Raw genomic sequence first — 18,032 nt, forward strand, 5'->3', positions numbered from 1 at the left:
ACCTGCTGCCCTGTGTCCTAACTCGCACCAAGTCCCGTTCACCCATCACTCCTGTGCTCGCTGACCCGTATCCTAACTCACACCAAGTCCCGTTCACCCATCACTCCTGTGCTCGCTGCCCCGTGTCCTAACTCGCACCAAGTCCCGTTCACCCATCACTCCTGTGCTCGCTGACCCGTATCCTAACTCACACCAAGTCCCGTTCACCCATCACTCCTGTGCTCGCTGCCCCGTGTCCTAACTCGCACCAAGTCCCGTTCACCCATCACTCCTGTGCTCGCTGACCCGTGTCCTAACTCGCACCAAGTCCCGTTCACCCATCACTCCTGTGCTCGCTGCCCCGTGTCCTAACTCGCACCAAGTCCCGTTCACCCATCACTCCTGTGCTCGCTGACCCGTGTCCTAACTCGCACCAAGTCCCGTTCACCCATCACTCCTGTGCTCGCTGCCCCGTGTCCTAACTCGCACCAAGTCCCGTTCACCCATCACTCCTGTGCTCGCTGCCCCGTGTCCTAACTCGCACCAAGTCCCGTTCACCCATCACTCCTGTGCTCGCTGCCCCGTGTCCTAACTCGCACCAAGTCCCGTTCACCCATCACTCCTGTGCTCGCTGCCCCGTGTCCTAACTCGCACCAAGTCCCGTTCACCCATCACTCCTGTGCTCGCTGCCCCGTATCCTAACTCGCACCAAGTCCCGTTCACCCATCACTCCTGTGCTCGCTGACCCGTGTCCTAACTCGCACCAAGTCCCGTTCACCCATCACTCCTGTGCTCGCTGACCCGTGTCCTAACTCGCACCAAGTCCCGTTCACCCATCACTCCTGTGCTCGCTGACCCGTGTCCTAACTCGCACCAAGTCCCGTTCACCCATCACTCCTGTGCTCGCTGCCCCGTATCCTAACTCGCACCAAGTCCCGTTCACCCATCACTCCTGTGCTCGCTGCCCCGTGTCCTAACTCGCGCCAAGTCCCGTTCACCCATCACTCCTGTGCTCGCTGCCCCGTGTCCTAACTCGCACCAAGTCCCGTTCACCCATCACTCCTGTGCTCGCTGCCCCGTATCCTAACTCGCACCAAGTCCCGTTCACCCATCACTCCTGTGCTCGCTGACCCGTATCCTAACTCGCACCAAGTCCCGTTCACCCATCACCCCTGTGCTCGCTGCCCCGTGTCCTAACTCGCACCAAGTCCCGTTCACCCATCACTCCTGTGCTCGCTGACAGGGGGAATGTGAGGAAAACTTTTTTACGCAGCGAGTGGTGAGGACCTGGAACTCGCTGCCGACGGAAGTGGTGGAAAGGAGACACTCAATGTTTTCAAGGGGAGACTGGATAGGCACTTGAGGGAAATAAATTTGCAGGGCTACGGGGATAGAATGGGGGAGTGGGACTGACCGAATTGCTCTACAGAGAGCCGCCATGGACTCGATGGACCGAATGGCCTCCTCCTGTGCCCTTATGACTCTATTGCAGAAAAATTGGGTTGATTTGTGCCTCTCGTTACTGCCCGGGTGCGGTGCCGCTTACGCCTCCCGCAAAATTCAGCCTTGGGATGTTTCACTATGTTAAAAGTCATAGGGGGAGGAATTCGGTATCGCCCCGTTTGGGGCGCAATTATCGACAGGGCGCAAAGTTTAGCGCCTGGCGCTAATTATCGCCTCCGACTGCAAACTTGGCCTCTATCGCCCCTGGAGGTGATTGGAGCGCTAAATCAGGCGCTACACACCTGTCTTAAGGCGCAAAGGCCGAGGAGTGAGGCGCTACCTCAGAGCGCTGGCGAAGCTCAGGTGATGTCAGTCAGCAATGGAACACAGACACGCTGGTGCGGCATGTTCTTAAAGGGGAGGGTCGATCTTGCTCTCCATCCACACCCTGCTCATTGCAGCCTTGAGTCTCGGCCTGGAGAGACCTGTACATCAAATCTGCTGGAAAGAACAATGGAGAGACCATGGGAAAGAGCTCAGAGTGCAGCCTCCTCTTCCAAATCGATGCAAGGAATGTCAAATCAAAATGAACCTGCAAAGTGCTGCTCAGTACCCAAAACTCCTTCACACAGCGTTGAATCTCTCCAGAAGTCTCTCTCTCTCTCTCAGAATGCGTGGTGCAAAAATGTCGCCGACAAAAAAGGGCAGGAAGCGGTCGCCTTTAAATAGCGCTCCCCCAGTCCCTTCCCAACTGCAAAACGCTCCCCTCAACCTGTCGTTGCTAGCGGCAGATGGTAAGGCAGGGGGTGCCACTCAATATCTGGTCCGGGGTGCTACCGGGGCATTGCACGCTCGACTGATGTCACAATCTGTGGGCGCAGGAGATCGTGGCGGTAGTGTTTAGCGCCGCCGCAAAATGTCTGGTCAATTTCGCGAGCGGTGCAAACATCGTCGCGCCCCGGCGTTAGTTGCTTTGCGCCTCATTAGCGCCCGCTCATGGGAGGCGCAAAGCAACTGAATTTTTCCCCCATGGAGTCATAGAGTCATAACGGCACAGAAGGAGGCCACTATGACCCTCCGAGAACTCTACGTTCCTCCAACTCTGGCCTCCTGCGCATCCCCAATTTCATTCGCCGCACCATTTGCGGCTGTGCCTTCAGCTGCCTAGTTCCTAAACTCTGGAATTCCCTCCTTACACCTCTCCGCCTCACTACCTCCCTTTCATTCTTTAAGATCCACCTTGATACCCACCTCTTTGACCAAGCTTTTAGTCACCCCTCCTAATATCTCCTTCTTTGGCTCGGTGTCTGTTTACGGTCCTGTGTTTTTCTGCGCTGAAGGTGGTATACAAATGCAAGTTGTTGTTGTTATTGGCAACAAATATAGCCAAACACTTCGATTCAACTTTACTGTCGTATTTTACACTCCCAAAAACCAACATACACAAGAGGGTCAGAGAGAAGAGAAACAAATAACATTGCCTTACTGTACTGTGAGTTAAATTAAATCACCTCAGGCTTATCCCAATGAGGTTGAATTCCTCTAGTAGCACACTGGTTAACATGTTCCTGTAAAGTTCCATTATGCGCTGTCGTAACACCGTTATTAGCTTATGGTTTTGTAGTACCATGCTACCATTATTTTTATAGAACTGGCAATTTTAGATGAGACAATAAAGTGAGACCTCATCAGTCTGTTCCCGGGGCTCAGGTGGATGTTAAAGATCCCTTGGCACTATTCGAAGAGCTGGGAGTTGTCTTGGTGTCCTGACCAATATTCTTCCATAAACCAGCACCGCCAAAACCCAGTAAGGAGTCATTCATCTCTTGCTATTTGTGGGATCTTGCTATGCACAATGTGGCTGCCGCGTTTGCCAACCTAACAGCAGGGGCTGGACCTCAAAAAGTAACTCATTGGCTGTGAAGGGCATTGGGATGTCCTGAGGATGTGATAAGACATGCAAGGTCTTCCTCCCTTTCATTCAGCGTGGCCTCGCTTTCATGAAACATTAGGAACAGGAGGAGGCCGTTCATCCCCTCGGGCCTGCTCCGCCATTCAATTAGAACACGACCGATCTGTACCTCCACTCCATTTCCCCACCATAGCTCCATGCTCCTTGGTAACCTTACCCAACAAAAATCGATCGAGCTCAGTCTTGAATGTTTCAGTTGACCCCCAGCACCCACAGCCTTTTGGGGGATAGAGTTCCCCCAAATATTTCTATATTAAGATCTGTTCAGCTTCCTAAAAAGCCTTCAAGCTTTGAAGTAAATTGTGTAGATTTTATTTTTGACATGCCTTTTCAGAGTTAGCAAAGTACTAAAAAAAAATTTTAAATGATAGGAATCTCTTTGTGCGAGAAAGTGCTTCCTGATTTCACTCCCAAATGGCCAAGCTCTAATTTTAAGATGATGTCACCTTGGTTTAACACATTCCTAGAAATTGCCCAGCCGGAGAAACTTCCATCCGACTTGTGTTAATTTAATTTTCTTCAGTTTTTGTTTCTGGCTGTATTTCTTTGTTTCAGGTGAGCACGTGTTGTCTTTCGCTGCTTGTGTTGGGAACGAAGAGATCGTCCGGATTCTGATTGATAACAGAGCAGACATTACGGCGCAGGATTACCTGGGTAAGAGTCAGAAAGAGACACCCTTCAGTTTGATTTCACCGCTAAGCTGTTGGAGTCATGAAAGAATAATGCCCAATGTGATCGTACCTTGGAGTGAAGAACCGGGGCCTACAAGGATGTTGTACACGTGTGCATTGAACTCGCTGACAGGCTTTGTACTCGGAAGGTCTCTGTGACGCTCAAATATCATCAGCCTAAGCTGCACTCTGATCAGGCCCCAATAATTGTTTAACTGTGTATTGGAACACTGGGAGTGAAACTGGTCTTCGCCAGTGGCGCAGAGCAGGCTTATAGAGAATCGGCAGCCCACTTTACACCACGCCCGATTATCTTTTCCGTTTACTTCCGCCTGTTTCACCATTCTGCCGAAAAACCAATTTCTCCCCCACTGTGCCTGTGGCCGATATCCTCGGCAGTGACACAAATTTTCAGAACCTCTCTGGCCACAGGGGATGTACCAGAGGACTGGAGAACAGCTAACGTAGTACCATTATTCAAGAAGGGTAGCAGGGATAAACCAGGGAATTACAGGCCAGTGAGCCTAACATCTGTGGTAGGGAAATTATTGGAAAAAATTCTGAGGGACAGAATTAGTCTCCACTTGGAGAGGCAAGGATTAATCGGGGATAGTCAGCATGGCTTTGTCAAGGGTAAATCATGTCTGACCAATCTGATTGAATTTTTCGAGGGGGTGACTAGCTGTGTAGATGAGGGAAATGCTGTGGATGTGGTTTACATGGACTTCAGTAAAGCTTTTGACAAAGTCCCGCATAGGAGACTGGTCAAGAAGGTAAGAGCCCATGGGATCCAGGGGGCCTTGGCGCGTTGGATCCTAAACTGGCTGAGTGGCAGGAGGCAGAGGGTGATGGTCGAAGGTTGCTTTTGCGACTGGAAGCCTGTGTCCAGTGGGGTACCTCAGGGATCGGTGCTGGGTCCCTTGCTGTTTGTGATCTACATTAACGATTTGGATGAGAATGTAAAGGGTATGATCAGTAAGTTCGCGGATGACACGAAAATTGGTGGGGTGGTAAATTGCGAGGAGGAAAGTCTCAGGCTACAGGACGATATTAACGGGTTGGTCAGATGGGCGGAAAAGTGGCAAATGGAATTTAACCCGGAAAAATGCGAGGTGATGCATTTTGGACGGTCAAATAAGGCAAGGGAATACACAATGGGTGGTAGGGCCCTAGGAAGTACAGAGGGTCAGAGGGACCTTGGTGTACATGTACATAGATCCCTGAAGGCAGCGGAGCAGGTAGATAAGGTGGTTAAAAAGGCATATGGGATACTTGCCTTCATTAGCAGAGGCATAGAATATAAGAGTAGGGAGGTTATGATGGAGCTGTACAAAACGCTGGTGAGGCCACAGCTGGAGTACTGTGTGCAGTTCTGGTCGCCTCACTATAGGAAGGATGTGATTGCTCTGGAGAGGGTGCAGAGAAGATTCACCAGGATGTTACCTGGGATGGAGCGCCTTAGCTATGAAGAGAGACTCTACAGGCTGGGGTTGTTTTCCTTGGAGCAAAGGAGGCTGAGGGGGGACCTGATTGAGGTGTACAAAATGATGAGGGGCATAGATAGGGTAGATAAAGAGGAACTTTTCCCCTTAGTAGGGGGGTCAATAACAAGGGGGCACAGATTCAGGGTAAGGGGCAGGAGATTTAGGGGGGATTTGAGGAGGAACTTTTTCACCCAGAGGGTGGTTGGAAGCTGGAACTCACTGCCTGAAAGGGTGGTAGAGGCAGGAACCCTCACAACATTCAAGAAGCATTTGGATGAGCACTTGAAATGCCATTGCATACAAGGCTATGGACCAAATGCTGGAAAATGGGATTAGACTGGACAGGGATGGATGGGCGGCGCAGACACGATGGGCCGAAGGGCCTCTTTCTGTGCTGTAAAACTCTATGACTCTATGACTCTATGACTACAGCCTCCCCCAAGCCTGGAATACTTCGAAAATCGAAAGCACCGACCAGCAACCTGTCCTCGATCTGACTCATCCAGTTTCCTACTTTCCTAGATGCTGGACTTCAGATTTTGGATTCAAGGGCTCCCCCCCTGTTCAAACTTTCTGAACCTCCAGCCTCCCTCCCGTCCCCGCAACCCCACCCCACTCCCATACATGGCAGCACGGTGGCATAGTGGTTAGCACTGTTGCCTCACAGCGCCAGGGACCCGGGTTCGAATCTGGCCTCAGGTGACTGTCTGTGTGGAGTTTGCACATTCTCCCCGTGTTTGCGTGGGTTTACTCCGGGTGCTCCGGTTTCCTCCCACAGTCCAAAGATGTGCGGGTTAGGTTGATTGGCTATGATAAATTGACCCTTAGTGTTAGGGGGATTAAATACGCGGGGTTACGGGGATAGAGTGGGATATGTGTTGGTGTAGGGGTTACGGGGATCGGGTGGGATATGTGTCGGTGCAGGCTCGATGGGCCAAATGGCCTCTATCTGCACTGTGGGGTTTCTGTGATTCTGTGATTCTGTGATTACATGACTCCACTCACACACTCTTACAGAGTTAAGATAAAGGAGGTGACAAGCACACTTCCATGATCTGTTCGGGGATGGGTGGGGTATATTTAAATTAGATGACCACCACCTCACCTACTTTGGCCATCACTTATGCCAGCATTGACAGCCTGGGGATTTTCGGCTTGTCAGACTCCATCTGTGATCAGAACAAGCTCAGTAGGTCCCAGCCGTGGCTCAGTGGGCGGCACTCTCGCTCTCTGGAGTCAGTAGGTTGTGGGTTCAAGTCCCACTCCAGAGATTTGAGCACGTAATCTAGGGTGACACTCCAGTGCAGTACTGAGGGAGTGCTGCACTGTCAGAGGTGCCATTTTTCAGATGAGACTTTAGCTCAAGGCTCCATCTGCCCTCTCAGCTGGAGGTAAAAAAATCCCATGCTGATATTTTGAAGAAGAGCAGGGGAGTTCTTCCCAGTATCCTGGGGCCAATATTTATCCCTCAACCATCATCACTAAAACAGATGATCTGGGCATTATCGCATTGCTGTTTGTGGGAGCTTGCTGTGCGCAAATTGGTGGCTGCATTTCCTACATTACAACAATGACTATACTTCATTGGCTGTAAAGCGCTTTGGGACATCCTGAAGTCATACAAGGCGCTATATAAATGTAAGTTCTTTGTTTCTTTCTTTGTTGAGCCTCCGTGATTATATTAAAGGAACCCCATGATTGATTTGTTAGTTCTTTTGGTGAGATGTTAAACTGAGGTCTGATCTGCCGTTTCCAGTAGTGCCGACAGACGTTAAAGATCGATGGAACTATTTGATGAAGAACAGGAGGTTCTCCTGGTGTACTGACCAACATTCCTCCTTCAACAGTGCCACTCAAAACCGGTTAATTAATCATTAATCTGTTTGCTGTTTGTGAGATCTTGCTGTGCGCAAAATGACGGCCACACTTTGTGCATAACAATAGTCACTGTACTCCACAAGGCATTCCTTGCGTGCAATTCTGAGGGAGATGATAAATCCCTAAACAAATAAAGAGAAGACATACATTTATATAGCGCCTTCATGACCTCAGAATCTCCCAAAGCGCTTTACAGCCAAATAAGTGCTTTTGAAATGTAATCGCTGTTGTAACAGAAATCGCGGCAGCCAACTTGCACACAGCAAGATCCCACCAACAGATAATGACCGAATCATTTGTTTTAGTGAAGTTGGCTGAGAGATAAATATTGGTCAGGACACCAGGGAGAAGACCCCAACTCTTCTTTGAATAGTGCCGTGGGATCTATTATATCCACCTGAGAGGGCAGACGGGGCCTCGGTTTAATGTCTCATCTGATATACAGCCCCTCTGCAGCACACCCTCAGGAATGAGCTGGAGCGTCAGCTTCGATTTTGTGCTCAAGGTTCTGGAGTGGGACTTGAACCCACAACCTTCTGACTCAGAGGTGAGAGTGTTACACCAAGCCGCAGCTGACCCTTAATCTTCTATTGGGAGATGGAGGCGGTTCTGTAAAAGACTGAGCAGCCGGTGGCTGGCCAGAGGTGATGATCTGAGGGCGGGGTGGGGGAAGGAGTTTCATTGGCAGGGATGAGAGGGAGATCCTTTCCCATTGAGTTGAAAGCTCTCAATTCTGATGTGTTCTTCTCTCAGGTAACACTGTTCTCCATGTTCTGGTGCTGCAAGCAAAAAGTCCCCTCGTCCCACAGATGTACGATTTAATTCTGTCCTACGACAAGCCAGAGAATGAGATTGCAGCTGACACGATCGTCAACAGGGACGGACTGTCCCCCCTCAAACTTGCAGCGGTTGAAGGAAATGTTCAGGTCAGGAACTTTTGTTTCAAATTGATTCCGTCCCCATTTGTCTCCTATTCTCTCCTCACAACACTGACTCCAAGCTGAGGTACGGTCCCACAGGTGTTGTCGTCTTCCATCGCTTTGCCCCAAGTGACTGCTCTTTGTATCTGAACCGAGAGAGTGAACGTTGGGAGGCCATTCGGCTCTGCACGCCTCACCACCAAGCTTGACCCTGTCCTCGCCCGAAATCCACACACAACCACATTCCAGGAGGGCGGAAATCACGAGATAATGATCAGGACTGGGAACAGTGACTGATTTTTTTTTTAATCTTTCCTGAAGGAATAGAATTGAAAAGCAGAGAGGTTATGGTAAACTTATATCGAACCTTGGTTAGACCACACTTGGAATACTGTGCACAGTTCTGGTCCCCTTATTATAAAAAGGATGTAGCGGCCCTGGAGAAGGTACAAAATAGATTTACAAAGGATGACACCAGAACTGAGAGGTATAACTATCAAGAAAGATGAAACAGGTTGGGGCTCTTTTCTCTAGTAAAGAGAGGACTGAGAGGTGACCTGATAGAGGTCTTTAAGATTATGAAAGGGTTTGATAGGGTAGACACAGAGAAAATGTTTCCACTTGTGGCGGAGTCCAAAACTAGGGAGCAGAATTAGATCCAATCGGGAATTCAGGAGAAAATCTTTACCCAGAGAGTAGTTAGAATGTGTACCTCACTACCACAGGTAGTGGTTGAGGCAACTAGCATAGATGCATTTAAGGGAAGGCTAGATAAGCACATGCGGGAGAAAGGAATAGGAGGATATGCTGATAAGGTGAGATGAAGAGGGGTGGGAGGAGGCTCGTGTGGAGCATAAACACCGACTTAGACAAGTTGGGCCGATTGGCCTGTTTCTGTGCTGTAAATTCCATGTAATTCTTCATCCAGAGCATTGACACCAATCGTAGCCCCGCCACTGAAATGAACTAACTCGGCACAGACCGAGGATCAGACCCAGGACCTCCCTGGTTGGTTTGGTTCAGTTCCACACCAAGCAGTGCACCCAGCAGCTGGGACACCGGGGCAGCTGTGTGTCTGATTCTTCTGTGCGTTCACACTCATCAAGTTGACGGATCATAGTGATGAAGGAAAGACAATGGCCCAGAAATTCCGTTCGCAGGCCTCCCGCGGGTGGAGGGCCGCGGCCTGGAAAATACTGTGCCTGGACCGGAGGGCTCCCGGGAGGCGCAGAGTTCCGCTGCTGGGCCTCTCCAAACTGCCGGTGTGCAGGGCCCGCGTATCCCAGAGGCGCAGGTAGTTCGCAGCGTCCCTGGGATCACGTGGGCCATGGGGAGCCAATCAGAGAAGGGAATCGCCCTTCATACACTTGACAGGAAGACCTGTCAAATATATGAATTGAGATCACCCCCAAAACATAGTAAAACTTTAAATACATTTTTTTTTTAAATCACATTTTTAAAATGACTTTAAATTACATAAATTAAGTATTTTAAACAAAAATTTTATTTTTTGAAAAATAAATTAAAGTTTTTAACGAGTCTTTTAAATGATAAATCAGTGGAAATTTTTAATTTTTTTTTAATTTTTCAATTCTTATCCTGGCAAAAGGAGGCCTTACGCCCGGCCTTATGCCGCTTTTACCAGGCGCAAGAATTGTAAGTGTTTTCTGCGGGCGGAGGGTCTCCAAAAAATGGAGCTCTCTGCCCGCAGAGGCCCTGCTCCCAGGCAGCCGGAGGATCTGTTGTCCCTACGGGTGAGTACACAGTGCGTACCCACCCGTAGGGATCGGAATATCTGCCTCATTCTGTTACACTTGGGGTTCAGATTAAAGTCCTAGAAAGGAGTTGGCATTTACTTGGCACTTTATCGCATCCCAAAGGGGTTTCACACCCAAACAATGAGGGAGACAGGATGTTCAGGCATGATGCTCCGGCCATCATCAGTATGGGGCAGGCTTGATGGACCAGCAGGTCCTTTCCTGCCTGTCAATTATGTGCGACACCGACGCTAGCGAGGTGTTTTAATCTCTCCCCATTTCTATTTCCAACAAAGTCATTCTCTTTCGGTTGATGTTCTTGCTCTTCGGTAGATGTTCCAGCACCTGCTGAAGAAGAAGGAACAGGTCGTGCAGAGGCCCTATGGTCCCATCTCCAGCACTTACTACAACCTCGCCGAGATCGACTCGTGGGGCGATGAGCACTCGGTGCTGCAGCTGGTGATCTCCAGTAAAACCAAGGAGGTAAATGGAAGAGTCCTGGGGAGGTGGGAGAAAGGGTGACAGTAAAGGAAAGCAAACAACCACAGACTATTTCCACTCTCCTGTCTCACTGCACAGGTGCTGAAGATCCTCCGCCTTTCCCCCGTGAAGGAGCTCGTCCATTTGAAGTGGAATAACTATGGGATGTATTATTTCCGGATCCTGGCTTTCCTGTACCTTATCTACATCACCATCTTCACATTCTGCTGTGCCTATCGCCCGATTAAACCGAGGCCCGACAATGCCACCAGTGAGAGAGACTCCATGTTATATGTTGAGAGAACACTGCAGGTTAGTATAGTCCACCGCCCCCTCACTCCACCCAACCAGCTTTCCCGCAGCACTGCAATATTCTCTGATTATTTGGAATCAATGGCCACTTGTGGCTCAAGTTTGTGTTGGCATTGATTGAATAGAAGGCAAAATAAAATCTGTGAACTTAGGGGACCATACTGGGAAAGGGCATTGGGGGCAACACTCTGATAACAGAAGGGGCAGAACACTGATAGAGTGTACACACTGGGTAACAGTGGGATATATAAAGGGTCCACACTGGGAACAGTGGGATATATAGAGGGTTCACACTGGGAGCAGTGGGATATATAGAGGGTCCACACTGGGAACAGTGGGATATATAGAGGGTCCACAGTGGGAACAGTGGGATATATAGAGGGTTCACACTGGAGCACAGTGGGATATATAGAGGGTCCACACTGGGGAACAGTGGGGTATATAGAGGGTTCACACTGGGAACAGTGGGATATATAGAGGGTCCACACTGGGAGCAGTGGGATATATAGAGGGTTCACACTGGAGCACAGTGGGATATATAGAGGGTCCACACTGGGAACAGTGGGATATATAGAGGGTCCACACTGGGAGCAGTGGGATATATAGAGGGTCCACACTGGGAACAGTGGGATATATAGAGGGTCCACAGTGGGAACAGTGGGATATATAGAGGGTCCACACTGGGAGCAGTGGGATATATAGAGGGTCCACACTGGGAACAGTGGGATATATAGAGGGTCCACACTGGGAGCAGTGGGATATATAGAGGGTTCACACTGGGAGCAGTGGGATATATAGAGGGTCCACACTGGGAACAGTGGGATATATAGAGGGTCCACACTGGGAACAGTGGGATATATAGAGGGTCCACACTGGGAGCAGTGGGATATATAGAGGGTCCACACTGGGAACAGTGGGATATATAGAGGGTCCACAGTGGGAACAGTGGGATATATAGAGGGTCCACACTGGGAGCAGTGGGATATATAGAGGGTCCACACTGGGAACAGTGGGATATATAGAGGGTCCACACTGGGAGCAGTGGGATATATAGAGGGTCCACACTGGGAACAGTGGGATATATAGAGGGTCCACACTGGGAGCAGTGGGATATATAGAGGGTTCACACTGGAGCACAGTGGGATATATAGAGGGTCCACACTGGGAACAGTGGGATATATAGAGGGTTCACACTGGAGCACAGTGGGATATATAGAGGGTCCACACTGGGGAACAGTGGGATATATAGAGGGTCCACACTGGGGAACAGTGGGATATATAGAGGGTCCACACTGGAGCACAGTGGGATATATAGAGGGTCCACACTGGGGAACAGTGGGGTATACAAAGTGTATACAATGGGGAACAATTGAATTATAAAAGTAGATTGATGTTATTGGGTCTCTTGATACTAGAGGTCAATGAGATGTTGCTGGAGAAACAAAATCCAGAAAAGCTTTGTTGAATGGTTGAAGGCGCTTGTTAAACTGCTTCCTTTGAATCATAGTTGACTTGTCTTTAAGTTGAAAAGCCCTTTTCCCCAGATGTGTAACTGAGTCCCTGTGGAGGTTGATTCTGAAATAATTCTGTAAAAGCATAGCCTCCATGCCAAACTGAAGATTTTGGGTTCTAACAACCATCGCACCGCCCCCCCCCCCCCCCGCCACCACCACTATCTGCACTGAATTAGTTAGAATCAACTGCAACAGGGGTAATTGCACTGCTATTGGCCTCACCCCCACTACCCCTCCCCAGACTTCTGAGGAGATTGATGGTCAAGGTCCTCACTCATGATTGCTATCCGGTGGCCGTGTCCACAATGAGAACAGGATTGGCCTGGTTGCGATGGTCTAAATAGTAGAACAACTGTCTAGGCTTCCACATGTCAAATTGAGGGAGATACTTGCCAATGCCTATGGAACCGTACGCCATCAAGAGTCAATGCCTTGAGCTGCAAAGGGGGAAACAATTGGAGGGAAACCACCTCCCCCTATATGATGTGACTGTAAGTGATTGGTGCACACGGTCATTTTCATTTCCCTGTGTAACTCTGACTCAGCTCATGAATGTACAACTATTATCTCAATAAAAATAGTTTTAAGCAAAGAAAATCCTCGCTGGGAAAACAACCTTTACCACTTTTGATCATTTTGGCAGGAAAGCTACCTAACTCGTGAAGATCGCGTGCGATTGGTGGGTGAGATTATCAGCGTGCTTGGAGCAGTTGCCATCCTTCTGTTGGAGGTAAGGGGCAGTCACACCTTATCCTGGCTCACAAACCCAGTGAGGGTGCTGAAGACTGAGTCACTTCTCTTAGCCATCTGATTTTACTGAACTAATGGGCCAGATTTTCCTGTCAAAATAACGGTGAGGCTAATGGCCTCCTCCATTATTTATGCGTAAATGGTACAGCAACTTCAGGTAAGTGTTAAACCCAGAAGTTGTTGTCCGAGTTACGCCGATCCGCCATTAGCTTCAGGAAAATGGCACCTCACTGTCTGGCTCACCATTGAAATCCAACAAATGGCATGCATTAGCGTGATAGATACCAACTAAACTCACCACAGAAAGTTATGTCTTGTCCATTTCACTCTAAGTACCCTTTTAACGATGTGGTATCTTGAGGTGGCCATAGATGGAGACGGACACCGGTTAACTCCTTAACATGGTTTAATCAACCCTTGCCCATAAAAGCTTCTGCCACGAGGCAGCAAAAACAAAGAGTACAACCAGTACAGATCAGACTTAACTCAGGAGAGCAATTGCCACAGCACCACCTGGTGGATCAGGTTACTCATAACCTCCCAGGTTACTACACTCCTCCCCCCTTAAGATTGCCGTATGCAATTCTTAAACAATAACCCTTACTAGGTACTATGTTTTAATTAACCAGTATGCTCTAACCATGGTTAACCCCTGACTAATTTAACAGGTTTGTATAAGTCTTTCTGGTTGCTTGCAAATCCTTTGTGAACGTCTTAATTCCACTTGTAGTGGATTCTCAGATTCATTCGCACTTGAGATTGGAGTAGTCTCTGATGTTGGTTTTACTCTGTCCCGCTGTGGCCTGGCAGTACCAGTGTCCACTGGCACCTTATAAGCTGTGCTGGGTCCTGGAACAGCCTCCTCTACTGCCCTTTGTTCCATCTGAGGCAGTTCCCCCTGCTGCCGGCTGAAAAGCTGATCCACATGCCGACAAACCCCTCGACCATCCCCTAGTAACACGGAGTACGACACAGGTCCTGTAATGTCCTGGATTAGTCCTGGTATCCATTTAGGTCCATAACCGAAGTTCCGGGTGTACACAGAGTCCCCTATGGTGAAATGGCGAGCTTTAGTATGTTTGTCATGGTACGCTTTTTGGTTTGTTTGTTTTGTCTCAACCTTGCTTTTGAGATCTGGGTGTATCAGGTCTAATGTGCACCGCAACTTTCTCCCCATCATCAACTCAGCCGGGGAAAGCCCCGTGGTAGCTTGGAGTGTTATACAATAACTAAACAAGGCTCTATTGAGCTTGGTCTCCAGGGTGTCACCTGAGCTCTTCCTCATGAGCTCCTTAAAAGTCTGCACGGCTCGCTCGGCTAACCCATTTGAGGCTGGGTGATATGGAGCCGAGGTGACATGTGTGATTCCATTCCTTACCATGAATTCTTTGCTCCCTTCACTAACAAAACACTGTGCATTGTCGGATACAATCATTTCTGGAATACCATGCGTGCTGAAGCTGTTCCTGAGACAATTCAGTGTGGCATCAGTCGTTGCAGAGCTCACTGGATAAACGTCGATCCACTTTGAGTGAGCGTCAACCAGCACCAAAAACATTTTGCCCATAAAAGGTCCCGCATAGTCTATGTGAATTCTCCTCCAGGGTTTGCTGGGCCACTCCCAGGGATGGAGTGGTGCCCCGGCAGGCGCTTTCCTCTGTTCCTGACATATAGTGCATGACTTTACCTTTGACTCAATTTCAGCATCCAAGTTAGGCCACCACAGGTAGCTCCTAGCCAGTCCTTTCATTCTAGTCATTCCTGGGTGCGATTGATGCAACTGCTCCATCAAAGTAGAGCGTCCCCGCTCTGGGACTATGATGCGTGCTCCCCATAGCACACATCCATCTTGGACACTGAGCTCGTGCTGTCTCTGTCTGTACGGCGCGAACTCCGGTCCCTCACGGTGATCTGGCCAGCCTTTCAACACATACTCACGGACCCTTGACAGAACGGGGTCCTTGGCTGTCCAGCCCTGGATTTGCGCTGAAGTCATCAGGGGACTGATCTCCTGATCCAGCATCAGGACGTGCTCCTCAGGGGAAGTACTGCGAGGAGATTTTGAGAGGGGCAGGCGGCTGAGAGCATCCGCGTTCCCGTTTTCCTTGCCGGCTCTGTACGTGATCACATATTCATAGGCTCTTAGTATTACTGCCCATCTCATTATTCTCTGTGATGCCATTTGAGGCACCGCTTTCATCTCATTCAGTAAGCTAATAAGAGGCTTGTGGTCAGTACTGATTACAAACTTCCTCCCATATATGTACTTATGGAATTTCTTTACTCCAAATATAATGGCCAACCCCTCTTTATCAAGCTGTGAATAGTTCTTTTCCGCAGCTGTGAGCGTGCGTGAAACAAACCCGATGGGCCTTTCTGCTCCATCTGGCATGCGGTGGGCCAACACTGCCCCCACTCCATAGGGTGATGCGTCGCAGCACATTATCAGCTCCTTCTTCTCGTCGTAATGCACCAACACCCTGCTGGACTGAAGTAGCTCCTTTGACTGCTGAAACTCTTTCGCTTGCTCTGGCCCCCAACGCCATGGCTCCTCCTTTCTCAGCAGTTTGTGCAGGGGTGCCAGCAGCATCGATAAGTTTGGAAGAAACCGGTTATAATAATTCAGGAGCCCTAGATAGGCTTTCAGTTCAGTCACTGAGGTGGGTGCAGGTGCATCCTGCACTGCCCGCACTTTCCCTGGTAATGGATGGAGGCCTGTGGCATCCACCCGATGTCCCAGGAATGTAACTTCCTTCTCCATGAAACTACACTTACTCCGTTTCAGGCGTAGCCCCGCCTCTTCCAGCCGCTGTAGCACTTTGTCCAGTGTTTTTAAGTGATCCTGATCGTCACTTCCTGTTAGCAGAATATCATCTAAGTACACGGCCACCTTTGGAATGCCCTGCAGAATGCCCTCCATAGTCCGTTGGAATATTGCTGGGCTAGAACTGACACCAAATGGTAACCTGGCATACGTGAACAGCCCCTTGTGCGTGTTCACTGTGACAAACTTTTTTGATTCTTCATCTAGCAATATCTGCTGATACGCATGACTCATGTCCAGTTTGCTGAATCTTTCTCCCCCAGCGAGCGATGTTAACATGTCCTCCATTCTCAGAATGGGGTACTGTTCCAGTGATGATACTCTGTTCACTGTTAACTTATAGTCACCACACACCCTTACGTTACCGTCGGGCTTCAATACCGGGACTATTGGTGCCGCCCAGTCTGAAAATTTCACTGGTTCTATTACTTTGTCCCTTAGCAGGCGATCTAGTTCCGCCTCAACCTTGGTTTTCATTGCAAAAGGTACCGACCTTGGTTTAAAGAAACGAGGCGTGGTATCACTGGCTACATGAATCTTGGCTGTGGCTCCCCTTAAGGTGCCCAGTTCGTCCTTGAACACTAACTCATGCTTCATCAGCACTTCTTGCAGTGCCTCTGTACTGTCCTCCATTTTATTCATTGCCTGCCAGTACACACTCAACTCACTGATCCACCCTCGCCCTAACAGGTTTGGCCCTGACCCTGCTACCACTACCACCGTAAGCTCTTTGGTGACTCCTTTATGTTCCACTTGTACTTTGGCCGCCCCCAAAATGTCCACCTTCTGTCCTGTGTAGGTTTTGAGACTAATGGGGCATGTACCTAGCTCTGGTACTTTTGCTTCCCCCCATAGCTTGGCATACTCAGTCTGCGACATTATGGTTACACTACATCCGGTGTCAATCTCAAGCTTTACTTGACCTCCGTTCACTATCAAATACTGAGTGAGAGGGGGTACGTTGGGCCTTGAAGTGTCTATACTGTATACAGTGAAAACCTCCTCACTAGACTCACTAGACTCTTCCTCCTCTTGTATGTAATTTGCCCGCTTTTGCATGCTTTGCCCCCTTTAGCACTGCTTCTCTCACTCACTGCCCTTTTACAGACTTTCTTTAAGTGCCCTATTTTTCCACAATTGTGGCACTTTGCCTTTGCAAACCTGCAGTCCTTTGCATAATGGCTCGTCCCGCCACATCGGTAGCAATCCCCAACCCCGACTGATGGACTTTTCGCGCCAGCTTCCATCTTGAAAACAGCTCCTCCCCCTGGTTTACTCCATTTCTCCTTGCTCATACTGTTTAAGTCCTTAATGTCCTTGTTAGCCGTCTCCATGGCTTGTGCTTTTTTAAGTGCCATCTCAAACATTAATCCTTCTTCTGACAGCAACCTTTGCTGTATACTGTCGTTGTTAACTCCACATACTAGTCTGTCCCTTAACATGACTGTGAGCGCATTTCCAAAATTACAGTCCTGTGCGAGCTTCCAAAGCTCCTCCACATACTCGGTAATGCTTTCTTCCGGCCTCCTAATCCTCGAATTGAATTTCCATCTCTGTACTATTTCACTAGGTTTCGGATTGAAATGATTCTTTAGTGGACTCACCAACTCGTCAAAAGATTTTTCTCCTGGCCGCTCCAGGCTCAGCAGATTCCTCATCCGTGTATAGGTTTGCGCTCCCACACAACTCAGTAAAATGGCCCTTTTCTTTTCAGCACTGTCCACCTCGTTTGCCATAAAGAAATGGCTCAGTATTTCAATATACTCCTCCCAAGACTGCGACTTGCTGTCAAAAGGTGCCACGGAGCCTACCGTTCCTGCCATCCTTGGAGTCCAGTCACTTCAGCCAAAAAATCAAACTCCGTTTCGACTCCCGCGGCCTAGCCTTGTGCTTTTCCGACTAGTTTGCTAACCAACCCGAGCACCTCTTCCGAATACTCCAAAACTCTTCCGTCCTTTATTCTCGTCACCATATGTGGTATCTTGAGGTGGCCATAGATGGAGACGGACACCGGTTAACTCCTTAACATGGTTTAATCAACTCTTGCA

At 49.1% G+C, this 18,032-nt stretch overlaps 1 protein-coding gene across 1 annotated transcript in view; it reads left to right on the forward strand.

Annotated features, from left to right (window-relative positions):
• The window catches only part of LOC147102639 (transient receptor potential cation channel subfamily V member 6-like), a 49,495-nt gene that overhangs the window by 19,091 nt on the left and 12,372 nt on the right, over positions 1-18,032 (forward strand). The window contains exons 5-9 of the mRNA XM_085964054.1: positions 3,950-4,048; positions 8,181-8,353; positions 10,438-10,587; positions 10,684-10,896; positions 13,054-13,140. Coding sequence (XP_085820180.1) covers positions 3,950-4,048; positions 8,181-8,353; positions 10,438-10,587; positions 10,684-10,896; positions 13,054-13,140 — 722 coding nt within the window. The remainder of the gene's footprint in view (positions 1-3,949; positions 4,049-8,180; positions 8,354-10,437; positions 10,588-10,683; positions 10,897-13,053; positions 13,141-18,032) is intronic.

Source organism: Somniosus microcephalus, chromosome 21 (assembly GCF_052327205.1).
Source record: "Somniosus microcephalus isolate GS21.2 chromosome 21, FLI_Smic_1.0, whole genome shotgun sequence".
In the NCBI taxonomy this organism is placed as follows: Eukaryota; Metazoa; Chordata; class Chondrichthyes; order Squaliformes; family Somniosidae; genus Somniosus; species Somniosus microcephalus.